The sequence below is a fragment of the Lynx rufus genome, unplaced genomic scaffold (assembly GCF_022079265.1).
Source record: "Lynx rufus isolate CCGP_SWC_20201006 ecotype Redwood Valley unplaced genomic scaffold, mLynRuf1.p SCAF_8, whole genome shotgun sequence".
NCBI classification, from domain to species: domain Eukaryota; kingdom Metazoa; phylum Chordata; class Mammalia; order Carnivora; family Felidae; genus Lynx; species Lynx rufus.
Window position 1 is genome coordinate 45,095,598 of NW_025814896.1, and position 23,459 is coordinate 45,119,056.

Consider the following 23,459-nt stretch of genomic DNA (forward strand, 5'->3'; position numbering starts at 1 on the left):
ACTCACGGACTGCAAGATCATGACCAGAGCTGAAGTCGGATATTTTTAAAAGCAAACGTGAAAATCCCTGCCCAGTGTACGTACGCATCCTTCTTATTGCATAGTAAATTCTTCCCAGATACTTGATAGTGTTAGCCCCACATCTTTTGTCTCCTCTCACACTACTTTGCTTAAATCCTGCCTTTTCAAAATATAAAATGACATCACAGTTTCTAATTCTTAAAGGCCATGAAACTATGTAATGGGCCAACCACTTACCTCCAGGTATAGTTTTCTTCAGCTGTAATATCTGAAAATATCCAGTGAACAGAAGTAAAGAAAACCCCACAGAAATGATTGCTAAACAGTTTTTCCCTCTGAAAGGACTTACTCTGGTGGAGTTGAGAGTAAGAGAAATGAATCTTTTATGTTTCTCCCATGAGAAGGTAACTTTTTCCTTCATGCATGACACTAATCAGAAAGTGGTATTATGAGCTGACGTTGGAAACATGACCAATTTTTGTTCTTATGTAGCATAAGAACAGGAAGCATAAGAACAGCGTATGTTCTAACAGCTTATGTAAGCATAAGAACAGCATGCAGCATAAACAGGAAAGAATTGTAGGAAGACTCTAGTCACTTATATTAGCATTTTGACCTGCTTTCATCTTACCCCTTGACTCTGCACTTAGCCAAAGGTATTAAAATCACAAATGTTCCTCCTCACCAAGTAGACCTCAGGACTCCATAGTCAGAATCCATCTGATACCCAGCAGCTGCGGTGACACTGGTGCAGTGACTGAAGCAGTGAGGCTGAACACAAGTTTGTCTTTTACCCTGACAATCCTACACTCTCCCTTCAAACACTAGCTTATTTTCAAGATAAAATTTAGTAATATACAGACTAGCTTTTTTTATTCCTTTGGGTGAAATTTTTGCAAATTTAATAGGTTTACCCAATTCAACAAGTAAATAAGTTTGCCAATTGCCTTTACCGGTGACAAAATATTCTTGAAGATAACAATTCTAGTCAAATAGCTCAGGCACTGAACAAGACAAAAAGCAGGCTTGAGAAATCAGGCCAGATTAAAGAAAATAAGATCAGTTAATTAAGGCACATATTTGCTTGAGGATATGAGCAATGTGTCCGCAAATATGTTACCATCTCTGCTTTTTCTTTTTTAGAATCATAGTTGGTTATCTACCTTGTTTCTCACATGTTCTAAACCAAGGGTAAATCACATGCATCAGGTTTTACAGTAGCTACTTTCTATAATAGCATACTAGAAATTGTGGTATTCTAGGCAGACGTGATTGCCTTGTCCAGTAAGGTTGGGGAACATGCCAGCATTGCTACTGGGGATTCAAAAGGTATAGTATTTACAAGGCTCTGGGAAGCTGAACTACAAAAAGATTTGATTAATAAGACCTAACCCTTAATCTAGGATTTCCCAAATTTATTGGAGCAGGGGACACTTTTTCACAGCACGTTTTACTGTTCCTTAAGCCAATACAGAGCTCAACCAGTTTGGGAAAACAGATTACAGTTTAACTGAAATCTGACTAAAACGTTCTTGGTAAAGAGCCCTTGTTCAGAAATACACTAACTATAAATTATTTCCCAACTAGTGTTTTCAAAAGCAGGTAGCAAAAATGGCCACTGTTAAGCTAAGGGTGTTTAGATGTTAAATTCAAGCACATTCAATTCTACAAGGACAGAAGGAAGGGATTTAGGAAAGTGGCTTGGAATGAACACTTAACACTATGTACCAGGTATATTCCTTTTCTAATTTAATCTTCAAAATGAGTGGCAGAAGCTCATTTTATGAGTAAAGAAACTAAAAATAAAGGTTCAGTTATTTATCACTAAGTGGCAGAGCTGGGAATGGAACTCAAGTCTGTGTAACTCTGAAGACAGGAAAAAGTTACAGGTTTCAGATGAGTGCGTGAAATATATTTATGAAGACAAGCATGAAAAAACCATACCTTACAAGTTACTGTAGAACATAACTTGAAAACTAGAAAAAGACTTTCAAAAGTCTGCAGGTCCATCTAAAATAGATGCTAAGCATTACCTCAATTAGATTTTCTAATGCATGATGTAGACAAATGTTTGGACTGATAAATCCAGCAGTTACAAAAATTACTTGCAACTCCTAAGCCAAGAGCATTTTAAAAATTATTCAAAAAGTAGCTATCAAAGATTCCAATCAATTCATTACTGGTGAAATATACAAAAACTTACAGGAGTCACAACAGTTCCAAACTATTAATTTATAAAAATAGTAACACACTTCTCAATATGAACAAGAACATCAGGATTCACTCTCATCAATGTCCTTATCTGGGTCTTGCTCAGCAGCCTCCTTTTCCTGTTGCTGTTTCTTCCAAAGTTTGGCCATGGCCAGGAGCTTGAGGTTGGGTTGGTTCGCAGCATCTTCGGGAAAGATGTAATCATAGTACTCTTCCCAGCCTGCATCAGACTACAGACAAAAAGTAAAACAATGAAAAGATAAGCCAACACATGGCTGAAATACTCAACTGCAGTTACTTTAAAGTGGAGAATTTTCACTGCCAAACCCAGAGTTCAAATTCATCTCATGTTCATCTTATGAAACAACATCAAAGCCCATCACAGCAAGAACAAGGGCTGGGCCTGCAAGATCAGGAGTGAACGAGTAGCTGTGGGGTTGGTGTTGCTGCAAGGGGAGCTCGTGGAGAGCTAAAAAGCAGTGGAAGATCCTAAAAATCAAAGCACAGCTCCTCTGTAGTCAATCAAGAAGATACTCTGTGTCTCCTCCTCCATCTTTCAGTCTTCTAAGATTTTAAATTTTTAAAGACTTACTTCATGTTTACCTGGTAGTGAGAGCTATAAATCTGTGCACTATTCCGACTCCCTGTCCTTACTGCCCATCTCCAGTCAGTCACTGATTTGGCTTCCTAAAGGTCACTGTAGTTCCAGCCTGTACCATCACTTGCTTACAACAGCCTCCCGACAGATTTCCTCTAATCTAAGCTCCTCGAGTATGCCTGCAGGAGATGCCAACTACTGGGGCATGTCATTTTGTGCAGAAGCGTCTGCCTACAGTTTACAAAGCCTCTGGATTGGGTCCGACTTAGAAGTTGAATTTCATTTCCCTCCACTCTGACCTCCTGCTTAATGTTCCAGAAATACCACACTACATGCAGTTCCTGGAATCAACCACCTCCAAGAGGTCTTTGCCAGCTGTCTCCTATTCTCTAGCCTTGGGTGGACCATACACCCTGCTCTCTGCTTCCATGGTAGCCAGACTGCAACTGTCTTCTACTCCAGGCTGTCTCTTCCCATGCTCACATTGTAAATGGCACATAAAAGTACAAATTCAAAGTCAGATGCATTTTCGCTCATCTGACATGAGATGACCAGCTCCGAGGGCTCAGTTCTTACCCCATCATCAGCCTGGACCTTTCTTCTTTTCTTGACTTTCTCTGGCATGAGTTTGTCTACTCTCTCCTTATCTGATACTGTTCCAAATTCATCTTCAAAGCTTCGCCATGATTCCAGCAACATAAGTCTCTCTTCCTTTTCTTCGCAGTTTCTCATGGTTTTGTTAGCCTCTTCATAAATTTGTCTGCATTTAGTCAAACTTCCTTCTTTCCCTGAAGACAGCTCAAACTGGGCAAAGCTGATCCATACCTTATGAAAAATTATTATAGAACCAAATTAATAACCATGTCACCCAGAAAACATTCACGTAGTAACAATAACATGAATTTCTAGTTAATGATATCTGAACATACTAATAGGATTCCAAAGAACACACTGATTATATGCTTCAATAATGCTGAAGCTGTCTGCTTCTATATCCGAGTAAGTTTGAAAGAGTCTTAAAATCCTGAAAAGAGCTGAACTTTTTATTAAATCCTGTGATACTGAAGTTATTCCCATGCAGTATAAATACTGACTTGGTATAAGCTTTATATTGCAAAGTCCTCTGAGACTCACGGGCACCTTCTAAAAGCAAGGAAATCATTAAAAACAAAACCAAAACAGAACACTTAAAACACAGAAATAAAATATCTCCTTCAGGACTGCTGATTTAAGCAAAATCAAAGATCATCGACAGAGTGCAGGATACCTTGACATGCTGTGTTCGCTGAAGCAATCGTCGGTAAAGATTTCGTGTTCTCTCCGTTTCTTCCTGCTCAATTTCAAAGTCAATATATGATTTCCAAAGCACCTAATAAAGAGAACTTAGTCAGTCTTGACATTTAAAGAGCAACATGTCCCTAGCCAAAGCTGAGCTTAACTGCCACTCCAACCTAGGACATCCAGAAACCCAGGATTTCTATGAACAATTAAAGACTAGGCAGCATGTGGACACAATAAAAATACTGGCATTTACAAGCCAAAATTTGGCTACAATTCTACATTATGAGATAAAAGGCTTTGGATTCATTTGTGGATTCTCTTTCAGAGTTTTTCAAATGCTGGACTTACCACAAAAAGCTCAGAGACTTGCCAAGTCTCCCAGACATTGCCAAGATCCTGTCACATACAACTGACGTTGCCAGGGACATGCCTAGGCCAGGATATACTATTCTTACCTCCACTGTAAATTCCTTCATATGTCTGAATTCACTTCAACAACTATTCAGTAAGCAGCAGCCCACCTGCTAGGTACGGCCTGTCAGGGAACAAGGATGTAGTCACATGTGGCCTGGATGCCTGGGAGCTGAGGCCAACCGATGGAACCAATAACACATAAGGCCCTGACCTAGTGCGGCTGGTGGAGCCCAAGCCATAAAATGCAGAGTCACATTAGGGCAAGACTAATAAAAGGGCTGGGTGATTTCAGTGGCTCCTGGGAGATTCACATGGTGCTAGCTGTGGTTTGGCGCCACCTCGTGGCTCAAGTTTAAATACGGAAGGGATGATTTCAGGTCCTGTGGCAGGCCAGAACAGTGGCAGTAGTAATTCCAGGAATATCCTGCTTTACATACAGCTTCTTTTGCTGGCCCAATCTGGGCAAAACTGTGCTAGGAGAATCTGGGGATGTGCAGTCTCAACTTCCAGTTCTCCAGATGGGGCTGCCTGCTGCCTGTTTCCATCCCTTTAGTTAGCTTTCTGTTTGAGGAAAGGAGGCAGAGAGCCAGTCACAAACCCTATTATATCCCAACTCATCCTGGTGTCACAATGGGGTTCTGGGCCCTGGTATCCTACTTGAGGGTCCCCTCACCCCCATCCTTCTTCTGCTATCTCCCACACAGAAAGAACTAATCTGAGCAGACAAGACTACAAGTAAATTTACCTTTATAATGTGAAATGCACACACATTTAGATGGTTATCTAAAGCAATGCTGGAGAAGTATCTAAAACAAGATTATATTCAACTTGAGATCCCCACCTCCGGCATGTCTAAGCGTGGCTGACTGATGGCTAACTCATAGATTGCCCGGGCTCTCTCAATATCACCAAGGATTGTCTCTAACTCTGCAAACTTAATCCAAGAGGTGCAATTTTCAGGTCCAAATTCCAAGAACTTCTCATAAAGCTTCCGGCATCTGTCAAATTCTCGAAGCTGCAGCTCCAATTCTATGTAACCTTTAAATAACTTGTTCTTTGGGCATTTGCCTATGGAAGTTCCCTGGAAAATAAAATGACCAAATCACTGGGATATGTGGGTTCAATCTGTGCACAGACATCACCAACCTATCCCAACAACTGTTCTCTGTTGCAGAAGAACATGACAAGCCACTCTTTCCCTCTGTGGTATCACAATGTCCACACTGGTTCTTGACAGAAGGCCAACTGAAACCCTCTACTTCCCCCACCAGTCAAGAGGGCCTATGCCCATTGGGGCCTGTTCAGCAAGAGAGTGTTTCAGAACTGTCTGCACAAGTACTCTGGATTTTACTTAGTATCTCAGGAGCATGTAGGGAATATGGACGTCAAATGGATAAAACATCCCATAAGTGAAATGGTAATCATAGAATGAAATCTGCCTTGCTGCCCACAGCCAGGGCAAGAGTGGCTAGTAGAAGGATAACTGCATTTATACACAGTATTTAATCCTATCAAGACACTTCAGAATAACTGTTAAGAGGAAGGTGCATGTAACACCCCTGAATTTTGCACATCAGTCTATTAAAGAGCTGATTTAAGACCTAATGTGAACTAAGATCAGATCTTTCCAGTCTGAGTAAAGAGCTGGTAACTGGGAGCTACAGATAAAGCTTCCAATATTAATTTACATTTTCACCCAATCCTTCTTCAAAGGCCATGCATTTTCTGACATGTCTCAGGCTATAAAGGCAGAACAATTCTGTGGCATTCTTAGTAGGAACTATCCAACTTGTAGGCACTGAGATTTAATTTTCTTCTCATAGAAGTCAATGATGCATCTCGATCCTTTCTTTACTCACCAAAGCTCTTCTGGCAAATGGTAAATTTTTCTGTCTTATTTCAAATTGTGCGTATAGTAACCACATCTTGGCAAATGTGAACTAGAAAACAAAAGCACAAAACACCTAAGAGAGTCACTTCAATGACACTGAAGTATGTCAAAAATTTAATAAAAGGCCACATGCGATTAGATTTCCCTACATATTCAGAGCGAAGACAGACGTGTTTTCTTGTTTTTAAGCAAATAGGATGTTTATTTCATAAAAGTTACAAACAGGAATCCAGGTACTTTATTGCACTGCATGGTCCTGCAGCCCCTGGTGTTTTGTGCGTATGCTGGTGAGCAGAGAGAACACACCACCTCTATTCTAGAAGGTAACTCGGCCAACATCTCTACTTGTTTCTCATGCTGGGAAGTAGGGCAGAGATAACGTCTCAACCATTTCCAAAACATGCACCAGGTGTTCACCCAGGCATGCGTTATGTCCACTCGGATGCCAACAAACACCTGTTTGTTGTTTCCTGCACGTGCTGTGTGCTCTCTGGATGTGCATCTTCCTCCATCCTCCTATGAATTTCTACATTATCTGTATTATTCATCACTTAACACAGGCTGTTCTCTCAACTAGACTGTAAGGTGTTTTCTGAGGCAAGGAGCATACCCGGTTCTCACTTGAGCCTAGCACAGCAAACTATTCAAACAGTAAGTATTACTCGCGAGAAACAGAAGTAGGATTTTGACAGTTTGGAATAGAACACTTATAGCAAACATACCTTTTTATGAGGGATTAATTCCAAAGAAGCTTGATATACCTGTCTCGTCCTCTCGGGATCCTGTATTAGGATAAGAAATTTTCACAAAATATTGAAGTCTGTTACTAATACTTTCTACTGATATTAAAAATGTATACCCCCAACACTGAATATGTTTTTGCAAGTTGCTATTTTCAAACTCTGATTTAATCATTTATGATCAAAAGTACAATATAGCCATCAAACTCTGAGAGCTTCTCTGTAGAAAGGCTTTTCGCCTGATAGCACAAAGAAACAAAGATGTTTTATAGTCTCCACAGTAGAAAGCTAATCTTTCCCAATTAATTTACACAACTGATTTCTGAAAATCCCACTTGATCTTTACTAAAAACAAAGATGTGCAATCTAGCTGTGATCCCTACTGATGAGACAATACAGGGTATGATATGAAATTAAGCTAAGGACTGGGTCATTGTTCCCTTTCAAGTCCAAGTACTAATCTTCTTGTGCCTCAGGTTTAAAACACAAAATACGACGGCACAACAACAAAAAAACCTTACCTGTGCCCACAACAGGTATACAGAGTTTAAAAGGTTACAGAGAGAATACGTAACTGTATGGCTGAGAACCTAAAACTAAATTCCTGTTTCTGGGACTGTAAATATCAGTTACCACCCACGGTGGCTGAGCTGTGGCCAAGCTGTACACGCAGGGCTGAGACAGCCATCAACAGCTGATGTGGGATTCCGTTTTTTACCTTTGCCTCCAATTCCTCATAGAGCGCATAGTTGACCCACAGATAGATGTAGCGCTTCCAGTGCCGCTTCTCTTGAATGGGTGGCACATTGGCAATGGCTCTTTCATACACTTCTCGAACAGTTTCTGCTTCGGCATCACTTTCCACCAAGCGCAAGTAGTCAAACCACGCATCGTAATTGTGTGGATTAGCCTAGAAAGATGCCAAGTTTAATGAACAAAAATCAAACCAAGAGCTACACTTGCTGGACTCCATGAGGGTAAAAGAAGACACTAGATTGCCTTCTTATATTTTAGCAACTGTTTTTCTAGATTCCTCATCCTATCTCATTAAAACAAACAAACAAACAAAAATGACTGAGATTTTATAAATAGAAAAGAAAAAGGAATACAGAGGAGAGATTATTAGCCAGGTGTCTCAGAGCAAGGTTGCTTTCATATACAAACACCAGCCCCAAGGTAAGTATTCAATAATTAGATGCCTATTATAAATGTTTTTGTTTACATATGTGACTGCATAACATTATGTCTAGATTTAAAATTACAGGGGAATTAAAGTTTATTTATTTATTTTGAGAGAGAGTGAGCATGAGTGAGGGAGGGGCAGAGAGAAGAGAGACAGAAACCCAAGCAGGCTCTGAGCTCTCAGTGAGGAGCCCGAGGAGGGCTCGATCCCATGATTGTGAGATCATGACCTGAGCTGAAACCTGGAGTTGGACGCTTAACTGACTGAGCCACCCAGGTGTCCCAAAATTACAGTGGAATTATAACCATGGTCACAATTGTGACACCTGCTCTTTTCAGTTAATAGTCATTTATCTTGAACATATCTTGCTGACCTCATTTAACACCAGATTCAGCCTTTTGTTTGGCCATATCCTAATTAATTTGACTAAGCAAAATATTTTAGATATACAGCAGACCGGTAAAGGAAAATGCTACGATCTTGAATTCAAATCAAAACAGTACATTACATGTGAAGAGATGAGAATGGAACTTTATCTATCTACATTTTTTGTTCAAGCAGTTAAGCTAAAAGGGAGTGTACAAAAACTCAAATCTCTGAGTTTGGCTAAATCTCTGAGTCTTCCTTCTTCAGAAACGAGTTCAAATGGATTCCCAATTTTAATGTTTATTTAATTTGAGTGAGTGAGAGAGAAAGAGGGAGAGAGAGAGGGAGGGAAGGAGAGAGAGAGGGAGAAAGGGAGTCAGGGTGTGAGCAGACGAGGGGCAGAGAGAAGGAGACACAGAATCCAAAGCAGGCTCCAGGCTCCAAGCTGTCAGCACAGAGCCTGACACAGGGCTCGAACAAACCCACGAACTATGAGATCATGACCTGAGCTGAAGTCAGATGCTTAACCAACTGAGCCACCCAGACTCCCCAAATGGATTCTCAATTTCTGCTCAGGTTCTACAGTGCACAACCAGCAATCAACATGTGAGTGGCAGAGCAAACCTGAGTTGTGCTTGCTGGCCTTTTCCATCAGTCCTGCTTATTCCTATTGAAACAGCTGCCAATTACTGGGGACACATCACCAAGGGCATGATTCCTGCAAGCTCTCCCTTGCTAGCCCTCGCTTTACTGTAGCTGCTATAGTTACCCACATAGTTCAGCGTCCACGCCAGCACTCACCTTCACCTCTTCCTCATACTGGAATCTTCGCTTGCTCACAATGATGTCTTCAATACCCCGCCTATCACCAAATTTCTTCTCGAAGATGGTATAATTTTTAAAGAGTTCTTGGGCCTCCTGCTTTGAAATCCTATCCAGGGCATACTTGTAGATGACCCGTACCCTTTCAAACTAAAAGCAGACAGGATGATTATTTCTACAACACAGTATCCTCATTTTACTCACAACGTGGAAAGTAATTATGACAGAATACATTGCTTGGTAGATTCTGAGTTCTCAAAGTGTCCAAAATAAAGACTTTTCTTCTCCCTCTTGTTGAGAGTATTCATTTCAGTCAGGACAGACTGGCACTCTCCTTTGAGCTCCATATTTAATACTGTCTACCTAAGGTTGTCGGTCGGATGTCAGCGTGCATCTCAGAATAAACAGGTCCAAAACTGACCTCCTGTTTCTCACACCAAACCTGGATACCTCTGTCTTCCCAGTCCTGGTAAGCAACACCTACGGTCATGCACTTGCTCAAGCCCCAAACCTCCTGGGTCCTCCTTGATTCTTCTCCTTTCCTCATTCCCCACATTCACTACTTCAACGAGCCCTGCCACATCTGTCTCTGCAACAGAGCCCTTCGCTTCCTCCCTACACCCAAGCCATCTGCATTTCTTCCCTGGACCACTTCAAAAGCCTCCTCACTTCCCCTTCTGCCACCTTCTTCCCAATATGATCTCCACAAATAAGCTAGAGACTTTCCTTCGAATATAAATCCTGTCCTACCACTCTTCTGCTTAACACCCTTCACACTTCCCACTGACCCTGGGACAGGATCTGAAGTCCTTATCACAATAAGTGTAAGACTCTGCATTTGGACCTCAGTGCATCTCGCTCGATTGTAGTATTTAAGTTACTTTAAAGAATTATTTCCATGTATAAGAATAGAACTGACTTATTTGTGGGGCAATCTTTGTTTTCACTTCAACTTCTGTTCTCTAAGCGCTCTGGGCTTTTGTTTTCCAGGTTTATTACCTGTAGAGCCCTTTAGTGTGGAGACCAAATGACGAATTCTCAGTTTACACATAATATTATCATTGATACAAAAGCTTAATTTTCAAGCAAAGCACAACACAATTAGGACAGTTTAATACGATTTATAATCGCTTGGCTCCCAATCTGCAGCTAAGCCACAAACATATACTGTTTTCTTTTAGAGATTTGAAAACATTTTTTCCAAGGGTAAGATGGATGTGAACTCAGCGTGCACAATAAGTCATCTTTCCTAGGCTGTTATGCAATGTAATTGAGTTCTTCAGGTGTACTTACTTCTTTCTGATTTTCTTCAAATTTGGCAAAGGCAACATAAAGGTGTTCATCCATATGTTCATCTCCAAAGAATTCAACGGCTCTCTCGTACACTTTCCGTGCATGGGCAAAATAACCATGTTTTTCTTCAAAGCGGGCATACTTGATCCAATTCTTAACATCAGGGTGCACGAGAACAAGTTCAGGGGACTTAAGGAAATACCACGCAAGACAATGAGGCTTAAAAAAAAAAAACCCACCAAACCCAACCCCCAACAATGCTAACTACAATGATAGGGTTGATAAAACATGGGCAAAGGCAAAGAAACACTAATCTGTAACCTCTAGGAGTGGGCCGTGTCTTGTTCACCCGACTTCCTCCAGTGCTGATTCAGTACTTCAGTAATGGGTACAAGTGAGTGTGGAGAAGTGAAAAACCTGAAGCCTGTTTATCAATGCCATCCTGAATAAGTCATTAAATTGTCCAAGACTCAAGCATTATCATCTGTAAATAGAGAAAAAGACCACCAACCAACCTCACTAGATGACTGTTGGCCTTAAAGGAGGAAATGGGTATAAAGCTCTTAGCAGATTTGGACCAAAAGAATGTGCTCAATGAATGGCACCTACTGTATTATATGCTCAGTAATGTTAATGTTTGAATTAATGATTAAGAAAAAAAAAGCACAAAAACAAAACTGCTAACTAGAGTCAGAAGAGAAAGGTTTTGCTTTATTTTTTAACTGAAATGTAGTTGACATTAAAAAAGTTTTAAATTACCATTTTATTTCTTAATAGGATGTATCTATTTTTCTTCTACCTTGCTTGAGGAAATCGTGACTTCCAAAGTAGTAACACCTTCAAATATGACAATGATGTTAAGAGCAAAGGCTCAGAAGCTGCGGCTGGGCTCTGAGCCCACCTCTACCACCACCTGCGAGACCCTGACCTCGCTGCTTAGCCACTTCCGCCTGGATTTCCCATCCTGCACACTCAAGTAGATCCTGTGCTCAGGGCTGTCCTGAGGACTGAATGGTGATATTTGTAAAGTGCTTCCAGCAAGGCCTGGCACATAACAAGTGTCATAAAAGCTTCCGTTAAACTGATATTAAAATGTGCAGAGGTAATGGAGACCTTAAAATTATATATTAAAGTAGATTTTTGTTTATCCTGGTATTTATGTTCATCGAAGTCACTCTTACCACTTAATTTGCAAATACCAAATCACTGTTCCTAAGCAAAATATGTACACGGGCGCACATGCATGCACATACCCACACACAAACCAGGCACATGCACACACGCTACCCACCACCCTATACAGATTATAATCTTAACCTGAAACACAGCTAATCTTGGCAGATTCTATTTCATTTTCATTCTTGTTTCAGAGAAAACAAGGTTCAGAAGTGTTAACTGACTCATCTGAGGCTGCCCCACTAACACATGCCAGAGAAGGGACTCGAACCCATCCAGCTGGCCCCGGAGCAGAGCTTCTTGCAATACACTCTGTTTCCCTCTGGTCTCCATCCTTTGGCGGGGCCTCCGGTAGTGCTGCTAATGACCAACACCCTAGAAAAACCTAGGAAAAAAACCCTGGAGAAACAGGACTGGCTACAGGAGCCAGAGCCTTGGTGTGTCACTTTCCACAAGGAACCACAGCATTAACGCCAAAATATAAACAAACCCAAAGTTTCACTGGAAAAAAGCTCAATTACCCAGACTACGAACTTTTATTCTGACTGTCCTGTGTCTCTAGAAAATATATATGTAGCTTACGAAGCTGGCTGAACTTGCATCTTTCATTCCCGGCCCACGTTAATGACCGTCCATGCGCCCACACCATGACCACATTAACGACTGTCCCTGCGCCCAGACCGTGACTGCACCTCCATGGGACGAGTGGCACCCAGGACAGTAACAGCGCCACTCGGACTGGCTGGAAGGATATATCGCTCGTAAATGGTGCGGGCCCGATCCACCTCTTTGTATCGTAGCTCAAAGTTGATGTAGGAGTGCCAGGCTTGCTCCTCAGGCTGCCACTCCATCCAGCGCTCAAATACCTGCCGGGCGCCAGCAATGTTCCCTAACATCTCTTCCATGTATGTGTACTTGTACCTTTAATAAAACCATCCAAAAATATGGGTCATCGTCAAAATGACTTAGGGAAAGAAAATAATCTCCAGCATTTGTAGTTTTAACTTTGTTAAATGTGAAGAAGACTTAGGCCTTTATGTTCCCCAACAGCTAAATCGAACATGGTTTCTTATCAAAATACAGATCTGCAAGGATGAACCATAGGAAAAAAAGGTAATTTTTTCTTAAAAAATTGCTTAGTTCAACAAGATATTTCTTACATATAAAAGATTACAACCGAAATTTTAGTTTTGATTACACAAGCTTTATACATTGTGATTATGACTACATACTACAGACATGAAAAAGCACTTACAGAATGTTTAAAGAAAAAGTAGGACGTAAACTAAATACATACGATTACAACTACAGAAATAAAATAAATGCACAGAAAGGCAGAACTTTTCTAGCTTACAAAAAGCTGCTTCAGTAGATGAGAAACCTACCAGAACTGGTTGACTCGAGGCAGAGTTGTTATGGCCCGGTCCCAGATATTTCGGGCATGGTTGACCTGGCGATTCTTCATTTCCATTTCTGCATATTTCAGCCAGAGTGTAATATTTCGGTAGTCTACATCTAAAGCACGTTCGTATATGGATCGAGCCCTTAAGAAGCCAGATTTGGAGAATGTCAAAGTAGCACACACAACATATGTGGCAACTATTTCAAACCACCTGCGGTGCCCTGCTATTTTATCAGGTGTCCACCATGAGCCAGGTTTTGGGCATATAAAAGTGAAAAGACAGGTTTTCAGGAAGCTACAGACTCTTAGAGAAAGACAGACATGAATGTAATTACAATGCAATATAGTAAATGTTATAATCAAGCTTTACATCAGGAAGCAAAAGAGAATAAAAATATCTAGTGCAAAAGGCTAAATAATAGGTAACTCTAGAGTTGAGAAGTTGAGGAAAGCTCCAGAAGCCAAGGTGGGCGAGGAGGGGTGCTCGTTCCAGGCAGAGAGAAGAGCCTAGTGTAGGGCAAAGAGACACTGTGTCCTCAGGAGTGGCAAGTACACAGGCACGGCGGGGGTAGTGGGTGTGCCATGCCAGGAGAGTGCAGAAAGGCTGGGCAATAGGAAGAGCCAGGTGGTGACTTGTATTTTGTTGGTCAGCAGTTTTTGGAGGAACGATTTTTATTTAAAAGAATCCGAATACAGAGAAAGCAGAAGAAATTGCATTTCTCTGACTGTAGAGTGTGTGCTGGTGGTGACACCCACCTACAGCATCTCCTCTGTGGTCCCCCCAGGACTCTCCCACCATAGTGCCTCAGAGGCCCCTCAAAGGACCCTAGGGTTCCACAGAACAATTTAGAAAATTACTACCAGAGGTACACTCTTTTTCACTCATGCTTTACCTTTTCCTATTTCTTTTCTGTCTCTTAACTTACATCTTTATATATGAAACAATACACTCAGTAATTTTACCTTTGAATCTCCTTTAGACTCTCTTCCCATTGTGCATATTTTATCCAGTTACTAATCACAGTTCTGTTTTTTCTTATGTTATCTTCAAAAGTCTAGAGGAAGGGATAAAAGGGTCAAATTGAAGGGAAAAATAAGTAAAAATGACATCTTCATTTGTCCATTAATCCTGTTCTTTTTTAAAAATGTTTATTTATTTGTTTGAGAGAGAGAAAGAAGGGGGACAGAGAGAAAATCCCAAGCAGGCTCCATGCTGTCAACAGAGAGCCTGACATGGGGCTTGATCCCACAAACTGTGAGATCATGACGTGAGCCGAAATCAAGAGCCCGACACTTAATCGACTGAGCCACCCAGGCGACTCCATTAATTCTATTCTAAAAAGATTTATTCATTTTGTTGTTATTTAGGAGAAATTACATCCTGGAATCCTTGGAAATAAGAAACTCATAATGAAGGTTATAATCTCAAGTGTTTCTTTAAAGTCTTACATGCAAACCAAGAGAAAAACTTTAGATGTACAGAATTATTAGCAAAGTTGTTGATATCTTCTCTTATTACTGATAATAACTAACTGATCCTTTAATATACTCTATACTTATTTCTAGTATAAAAATGTTTTTGACTATTTCACTCCTCTCAGTAACATCTCCAAATTTCATACATCACTCTTTAAACATCACTAGTAAGTAAATACAACAGGGTTAGTGGTTTAAAACTACTCTCTAGAGTGAGGATTCTAGGGTAAGGAGGTCAGATCCCCAAGTTTTTTCATGGCTCTTTCCCAGGTCTTAAATCCTACTGCAGAAAGTGGTAGAGTACACAACGCGGCCTTGGTTAAGTCCAGCCCCTTACAGCTGTCACATGTTTCACTTGTTAAACTACCACCTCTTTGGTTAAACTACCAAAAATTATGTCTCTGGTGGATTTAATTTCTTTATACTTTTAAAGATAATTCATGGTATATTTTATAAAGTTAAGCAAAATGCAATTATCTGGTAACCAGAAGTCACACTACTCATGGGGCTAGAAACGATAAACTATTCTTATGCTATTGCCTCTCTAACCAATGAGGAACTCTGCAAACTCTGACAATGTTATTAACAGACTGGAAGGTATCACCTTGACTGACCTTCCTTTTCCTTAGTTTGTAATCATTTAACTCTTCTTCATCTGTGATCTTCTGTTGAGGTGGAGGTGGAAGGAGCTCAAGTTCTCTTTCTTTAGCTTCTCTTAAGAGTTGTTCGGCAGTTATCTGTACCTCAGCCGGGGCTTTGTTTTTCACCTTTTAAGACAGAAGACGTTTCCATTTTTAATAGATGCTCATCACACAAGGTTAGGAAAACAGACATTTTTTGGGGGTGTGAACTTTTTAAGTATTATTACCAGATGCTCTCTTTGTACATGTTTTCATTTCTCTATGAAAGTAAACACAATGTTTTCTTTCTTATGCATGGGATCTATTACAAAGCCATAGGTAAGTCTTAAGAGAAAAGATAGCAAGAATACCAAGTGTCCCCTTTTAGATTAGTATAATAATAAACTTTGAGGTTCCTTAGGTAAAATTCTCACTAGAGGTTTTATCAAGATGTGTGCCACATCTTATCTAGTGTTACAACCTCTATTTAAAAAATTTTTCTATTAATGCCCCAGGTGAACGATAATGTCTCAAGTTGCGTTTGGTTTTTCATGGCATTTCAAATCAAAGATAATATTCAGTAACTTCCCATCATTAGACTGTAAGTTTCTTGAGGTCTTAGAGCTGCCCAACACAACAGCCATGAGCTAATGCAGTGAGTCCAAACAGAGATGGGCTGTGAGGGTAAAATATAAACTGGATTTTGAAGACTTAGCATGAAAAAAAACAAAACTATCGAAGTAAATTTTCCATATTGATTACATGAAACAGCAATATCTTGGAGATACAGAGTTAAAGATAATACACAGTTAATGTCACCTGTTTTGACTGTTTTTTTTCTTTTTTAAAAATATTTATTTATTTTTGAGAGAGAGTGAGCGAGCGAGCAAGGGAGGAGCAGAGAGAGGGAGACACAGAATCTGAAGCAGGCTCTGAGCTGAGCTGTTAAGCACAGAGCCCAATGCGGGTCTTGAACTCATAGACCATGAGATCATGACCTGAGCTAAGTCGGATGCTTAATCAACTGAGCCACCTAGGTGCCCCTTAACTGTTTAGTGTAGCTGTAGGAAAAGTTAAATTACAAACGTAGCTCACATTATACTTCTATTGGACCACTGGTGACGAATCAAATTTTATGGAATTGAATTATAAGACACATTAATTGTTTAATGCCACATGAAGAATCTCAAAATGATGCTAGCTCATATGTAATCACAGATAATGTGCTATGTGATTTATACGCATTATCTCGGGGAATTGTCTAAATGAGTATGTAAAGGACAAGCTCAAGAGAGCCATCTGGGCTGGAGAAACAGACTAGAGTGAGGGCATCTGCAAAGGCTCAGGACAAAGCCTGTCACGTATTAAGCACTAAGTATCAGCCACCCATGGAAATACCAGATAACATCAAATTTATTGTTTAATTAACTTAATGCCGCTACACAACGCATGCCCTCTCTTTCCTTCAACAATCAGCTGGGCTAACTCCTTGTCAGCCATCAAGTGTCAGCTTAAATATCACTTCCCCAGCAAAGTTTACTCTGCAGACCCCTCACACAACTATTCCATGGCATATTCTACGCTGCAGCAGAGCATTTGGCAAGGTTGCAATTTTACACTAACTCGTGTCTTATTTGAGCACTGCTCGTCGCCCGCGTTAGATCATAGCTTCCTAGCTCCTAGCGCACTAATTTCTGCCAAATGACCCCACTCCTTCCCCAACAAAAACACCTCCCAGAACGAAGGCCACGACGGCTCGGGAATGCTCAGGAGTGACAAAAGCCTGCCCCCAACCACCGGCTGAACCCTCCTCCTTCCCCTGGGCCCGCACGGGGTAGGCCTGCTCCTGGCACCACACCCTCTCCCGCCGCAGGCCCCACGGAGGTTGGAACAGCCCCTCTCCCGAGCCTCCTCCCACAAAGCCCCTCGCGGTCGCCTACCTTGGCCACTTTGGGAATCCTCTGTTTCCCGGCTGCGGTGGAGGCCGCCATGGCTGCAGCAGCAGACCTCAGGCCAACCTGGACCCCAAAAATAGGCCGGAAGACTGGCTGGAACCCCAAAGCGTTCTGACAACAACCGGGATCCCGGAACAGGAAGCGGAACTAGCTGGTATGACCTTTGACTTCCCGCACGCGTCGTGACGCAGTTGTAACTTCGTTTCTGTGGTAACCAGGCTGAGCGTCCTTCTCTGAGCACCGCATCGCAGAGTTGCAGGTGAGATGGGTAGCGCTGGCCACCCAGCGGGATCGGGATTCAGGGCGTCAGGGACGCACCCCAAATCAGTCTCCGAGACTGGGATGACTGTGCGGGACGGGTGGGTCTGTCGAACCGTGGCGCCAGGGAAGGGGAGTGGGAACAAAGCTCGGGTCCGGACGCTTGGGGGCGGAGGGAGAGAGGCCGGCCAGAAAACTACCATTACCAGCATGCTAAGGGGGCGAGCTGCTGGGTTCCTAGGTAGCCCGGCGCCGCGTTGCCTTCTAGGCTTTGTAGTCTCTGAGGTCCAGTCCTTTTCCTTTCTGGACAGTTGTGCACAAATAAACTTTAAGGCTTGTAATAAAAAATAACTGAAGGTATTTTAAAACCAGATAATAGGAAAAATTAAAATGAATCATCAGAGTACTGACAAATAAGCCATCCTTGTGGTCAGATAAACAGATGTTTAAATTTTCTGTGAATGCCATAATTACGTAAATTCTCTTAGCCTCAATGTCCTTAACTATGAGACTAAAATACTAGTATATATTTTATCAGCATTAAGGACAAAATCTATGTAAAGTTCTCGGTAAATGATAGGTGGTATAATTCTTGACCTGTCTTCAAAACAGAAAAATTATATGCAAGAAAATGGTTGAGAATTAAAAAAAAAAAAGAAAGACTTTATCTTTTACAGTAGTTTTAGGTTCACAGAAAAGTTAGATGAAGGTACAGAGAATCCTATTTCTCACGCCTGCCATCCCTCCTCCCCCCACTGTCAGTATTCCCCACCAGAGTGGTACATTTGTTACAGCTGATGAACCTGCACTGACACATCATTATCACCCAAAGTTCACAGTTAACATTAAGGTTCACCCTTGGTGTTGTAGATTCTATGGGATTTAATGGCCTATATTTACCATCATAGCATGGTAAAGAACAGTTTCACTATCCTAAAAATCTTTTGTGTTTCATCTATTTATCTCTCCCTCTCCCTTTGCCTCCTGCAACCACTGATTTTTTAAAAATTGTCTCCTTAGTTTTGCCTTTTCGAGAATGTCATATCATTGGAGTTGTATAGAATGTAGCCTTTCCAGATTGGTTTCTTTCACTTGGTAGTATGCATTTAGGATTACTCTATGTGATTTCATGGCGTGAAAAACTCATTGGTTAAGAAATTTTGACAGTTGCAAGTCTCCTTTGGTGTTTAGGAAAAATATTTTTAAATATGTGTGTGTGTGTGTGTGTGTATGTGTGTGTGTATTTTATGTATCTAGAAAAATCATGTCTACCTCTATAAGAAGTGATTCTGGAAAAAAAAAAAAAAACTAGGCTGATTTCCCAAACTGAAGTCATTTGTAACCAATATAAAAATATTTTCCATAGCTTTGTACTACCTACATTATTATTTAAATATTTATAAGTAATCTCACTTTTCAAATTCTAAATGAACTGAATGTGATTTTATATCACTATAATAAAGTCACCTAACAAAATAAACAAATAGCTTTTAAGACAAAAAGATGTTTCCCTTAAGTAATTTCCCTTCAATTTGTAATTATGCATAACTGATTTAACAAAGTTTAATGTTAATCATCTCTAGCCTCCTCTCAGAGACATAAACACCTTAGAATGTTTTATTTCTGATTGCCCTCCTTCCATCCTACAAGTTTTTATTGTCTGGTAATTTAACGCAGTTTTTTTGTTTTAATTTTTTTTTAATGTTTTATTTATTTATTTATTTATTTATTTATTTATTTATTTATTTAGAGACAGAGGGACAGAGCACGAACGGGGGTGGGGGAGGTGGGGTGGGCAGAGAGAGAGAGACACAGAATCGGAAGCAGGCTCCAGGCTCTGAGATGTCAGCACAGAGCCGGATGCAGGGCTCTGACTCGTGAACTGCGAGATCATGACCTGAGCAGAAGTTGGACGCCCAACCGACTGAGCCACCCTGGGCGCCCCTGCAGTTTTTGTTTTTTAAGCAAAATTTATCATTTTTACTTTTCTTGTTGCCATCAATGATTCTTTAGATACACCTGCATGTTTACTTTTCTCTCTCCAGCCTTTTATCTTACGTTTCATTCCTCTCTGATTTTAATTTTATTCTTCCCAGTACATCTTATAGGAGTTCTTCCAATCAGATTCTTTGGTAATTTCTTTCTATCTGTAGTAGATTTTCTTTTTTTAACCTCCATCTTTTAATGATTGTTTAGCTAGGCATAGAATTCTAGGTTAATAGCTGTTTTTACCTTTGCTTGCATGTGCATATGCGCATGTGTGCACACACGTGTGACCAGAGGAGGGGCAGAGAGAGAGAGAGAATCCCAAGCATACTCCACGCTGTCGGCATGGAGCCCAGCTCAGGGCTCCATCTCATGAACCATGATACGATGACCTGAGCTGAAATCAAGAGTCAGACACTTAACGAGCTGAGCCACCCAGGCGCCCCTACCCTTACCTTTACGGGTTTTTTTTAATGTTTGTTTTTGAGAGCCTGCAAGTGGGGGAGGGGCAGAGGTAGGGGGACAGAAGATCCAAAGTGGGCTCTGCACTGAAAGCGGAGAGCCCGATGCGGCGCTTTAACTCACGAACTATGAAATCATGACCTGAGCTGAACTTGGACACTCAACTGACTGAGCCATCCAGGTGCTCTCCCCTGCTCCCCAGCTTATCTTTACCTTTTTAAAGATACTATTCTGGTGGTTGGGAAGCTCTAGCCCATAAGGCAAATTCAGTCCATCGGCTATTTTGTATGACCCATAAGCTAAGAATTTTTTAAAAGACATTTTTAAACAATTGAAAAAAACCAGAAGAATATTTTAGGACACACTAAAATTATAGAAAAGTCAAACTGCAGTGTCCATGAGTAGAATTTTATTGGAATACAATCATGCTCATATTGTGTTCATATTGTCTCTGGCTGTTATCATGCTGTAATAGCAGAGCTGCATAGTTGCACAAAGAACATGTGGCTCATGAAGCCTAAAATATATATCATCTGGCCTTTTGCAGAGGGAGTTTGCCAACCCATGTACTACTGGCTCCTATTGTTGCTGATGAGAAATATACTCTTAGTCTAATTATTATTCTTGCATAGGCAGTTTCTCTTTTATCCAGTCATTTTCAGGCTTTCTCTATTTTTAGTGTTTTGTAATTCCACTACTATATATTCAGGATTTATTTTTACTTTCCTGCTCAGACTGAAGATTCAGGTCTTTCATCAATTCTAAAAAAAAAAAAAAAAAAAAAATTAGCCAGTATTTTCAAACAATATTTTATTTCTTTATTTTTTGAATTCCTATAAGACATTAATGGAATTCCTCTAAGACACAGATAATCTTTTTCTTCTGTCTTACATGTCTCTTAACTGCTTTCCATATTCTCTATTTCTCTGTGCTTCGTTCTAGATAATTTCTTCATAACTGCCTTCCAGTTCATTAATTTCCTTCAATCTTGTCTAATATGTTTTTAACCCATCCAATTAGCTTAAAGTTTAATGATCATATTTTCCATTTTTAAAGTTTCTGTTCTTTTTCATAATTACCTGTTCTCATGACTTTTCTCTATATGTATTTCTAATAATTGTAAAGATACTTATTTCATTGTGTCTTCCACAGTCTATTATCTGAAGTTCTTGGGGACTTGCACACCACACAGGTAGTGTGGATTGGGGTGCACACCTACTTTGATCTAGGAGTTGGATTCCTCACAGCATTTTTGTTTTCTTCTGTTTTCTATCCAGAGCTATCAGTAGAGAAAGCTTCTTTGTCACTTCCGTAGGCTAGTAAAGTTCGTTTTTTTAGTCTTCTCATTTACCGAGAGGTCCGCCCCTCCAAAGTCCAGGTTGTATACATGGTTTGACTTTCAGTTCTCAGTTTTGAATGAGGCACCTGCTCTCCCCATGGGGGGAAATTGAGACTCTTGCCCCCAGGGCCTGTATCACATTTGATCGCTCCCTGAGCCACTGCACACAAAGTCATTGCCATCTGGGTGGAGGATTTCCCTTTGCTCTCTCTTCCTTCTTTCCATGTTTCCTTTTCCCCCAAAGCTCAGCTCTGTAATTATACTTTCTTATTTTATTCAAATTTTTTGTATATTTGTAGCATCAACTTATGACATCATGTTTCACAAACAGGATGTCTCTTTCCAGTTTTGCTTTTAAGTTCAAACCAAAACCAGGAATGACAACATTTATGGCTAGCTTTACAAGAGTCTAGACATTATTAAGGTCTGTTTCCACCCAAAGTAGGTAAAAGATATTTGCAAATATGAAAATCTGTTGTCTCTACTAATGTCACGTCTTTGTAGGAGGCACCTAATTTCACATTCACAGGGGCTGTGGAAAATATTACTGAGTGTTTAATTGCTCACATGGTAGTCAGTCAGGTTCTGATTGCCTCCTTTGAGATAATACCATCATTTTATTCCTTGGTAATGCTTCTCCCAGATTTGGAGTGAGAAGGCCTTCTGTTGAGACACCCTCCATGGATTATCTTCCTACTGGTCTATGGTGCCCATCCAATGTGTACTGTGTGTGTTTGATCCCTTAAGGTAGAAGGTACTATCTGAAATTATACACATGCCAAACCCCAAAGAGAGGAGACATCAGCTGGGAAAAAAGGATTTCACACCAGGATATCAGATGAAAAAGTTCTGGAGATGGATAATGGTGATGATTGCACAAAAATGTGAACTTACATCATGCCCCTGAACGGTACACTTAAAATGGCAAAAATGACAAATTTTTGGTTATGTGTATTTTGCCACAATAAAAACAATCATGATTTCAGTCATATTTTTATATATGTGTGTATATATATGTGTGTGTGTGTGTGTGTGTGTGTATGTGTATGTGTATATATGCATATAATGTTTTTCATAGTGAGAAGGTATTATGCATTGAGAAGGTATAATGAAGAATGCATTGCTGTATTTCAAAATAATTTTTTAAAATTAAATGTTAAGAAAGATTGACATTAGAGTTAGAACATGAAGTCAGGAGCACCTGGGTGGCTCAGTCAGTTAAGCATCCAACTTCGGCTCAGGTCATGATCTTGCAGTTTCTGAGTTTGAGCCACGCATTGGGCTCTGTGCTGAGTTCGGAGCCTGGAGCCTGCTTTGGATTCTGTCTCTCCCTCTCTTTCTGCCCCTCCCTGCTCACACTCTTCTCTGTCTCTCTCAAACATTAAAAAAAAAAAAAGAAAAGAACATGAAATCAGCTCATAATAGCAGCTAGGCTATGTAAAGCCCTCTTAGAAAGGAAATGTTGTCAGGTCATTAAAATTTAGCTGCCACTTTATTAAAGGTGTGTTCATTTATCTAAGAAAGAATGTGTCTTTGCAAAGGGGATCAATTGGTCCTGTGGGTGTCAACAATGTAGAGATGCCCAGGCAAACTGGGAAGATGCCACCTAAGCATTACCCATCTCTGGTTTCCTTGGCTTTAAATCTCTGCAGTAGATGAAGTTCCCCCAGACCTTAGGAGCTTTGAGTGACTTCTTGATGTCCACTATTTTGAATCCTGAGAATGTCCATGCTCAATAGTAATAATGATGATATGGCTAATATTTACCAAGCACTTAACTACATGTCAAACACTACTTTCAGTGTTTTGTATATAATAACTCATTTATAAAACTCTTTACAGTATGTATAGTATCTCTGATTTACAGATAAGAAAACCGAGGCACAGAGAGTTTTAGTAACTGGCTCAAGGTTACACAGCTAATAGGCGATAGAAACTGGGTCTCATCCCTGGTACTCTGATTCC

At 40.5% G+C, this 23,459-nt stretch overlaps 1 protein-coding gene across 1 annotated transcript; it reads right to left on the bottom strand.

The window, feature by feature from the left end:
* Nucleotides 1-1,746: 1,746 nt before the first annotated feature.
* CRNKL1 (crooked neck pre-mRNA splicing factor 1) lies at nucleotides 1,747-17,563 on the bottom strand. Its single transcript, XM_047068560.1, has 14 exons — nucleotides 17,435-17,563; nucleotides 15,489-15,641; nucleotides 14,362-14,453; nucleotides 13,382-13,540; nucleotides 12,751-12,917; nucleotides 10,821-10,999; nucleotides 9,507-9,677; nucleotides 7,875-8,066; nucleotides 7,139-7,198; nucleotides 6,385-6,465; nucleotides 5,367-5,606; nucleotides 4,098-4,199; nucleotides 3,407-3,655; nucleotides 1,747-2,462 (listed from the first exon to the last, which is right to left on the bottom strand). Exons 1-14 carry the CDS (start codon nucleotides 17,483-17,485, stop codon nucleotides 2,295-2,297), a joined length of 2,064 nt encoding a protein of 687 aa, XP_046924516.1. The 5' UTR covers nucleotides 17,486-17,563; the 3' UTR covers nucleotides 1,747-2,294.
* Nucleotides 17,564-23,459: the final 5,896 nt, after the last annotated feature.

What these genes read in the sequence shown, in the direction of transcription:
- CRNKL1 (XM_047068560.1), bottom strand. Translation starts at nt 17,485, where the DNA reads ATGGCGGCCTCCACCGCAGCCGGGAAACAGAGGATTCCCAAAGTGGCC. An exon ending in ACAAACTAAGGAAAAGGAAG is followed by an intron (nt 14,454 to 15,488) that starts GTCAGTCAAGGT and finishes CCCTTCCTCTAG; the next exon opens with ACTTTTGAAGATAACATAAG. An exon ending in TTGAAGAAAATCAGAAAGAA is followed by an intron (nt 9,678 to 10,820) that starts GTAAGTACACCT and finishes GTCTGCTTTTAG; the next exon opens with TTTGAAAGGGTACGGGTCAT.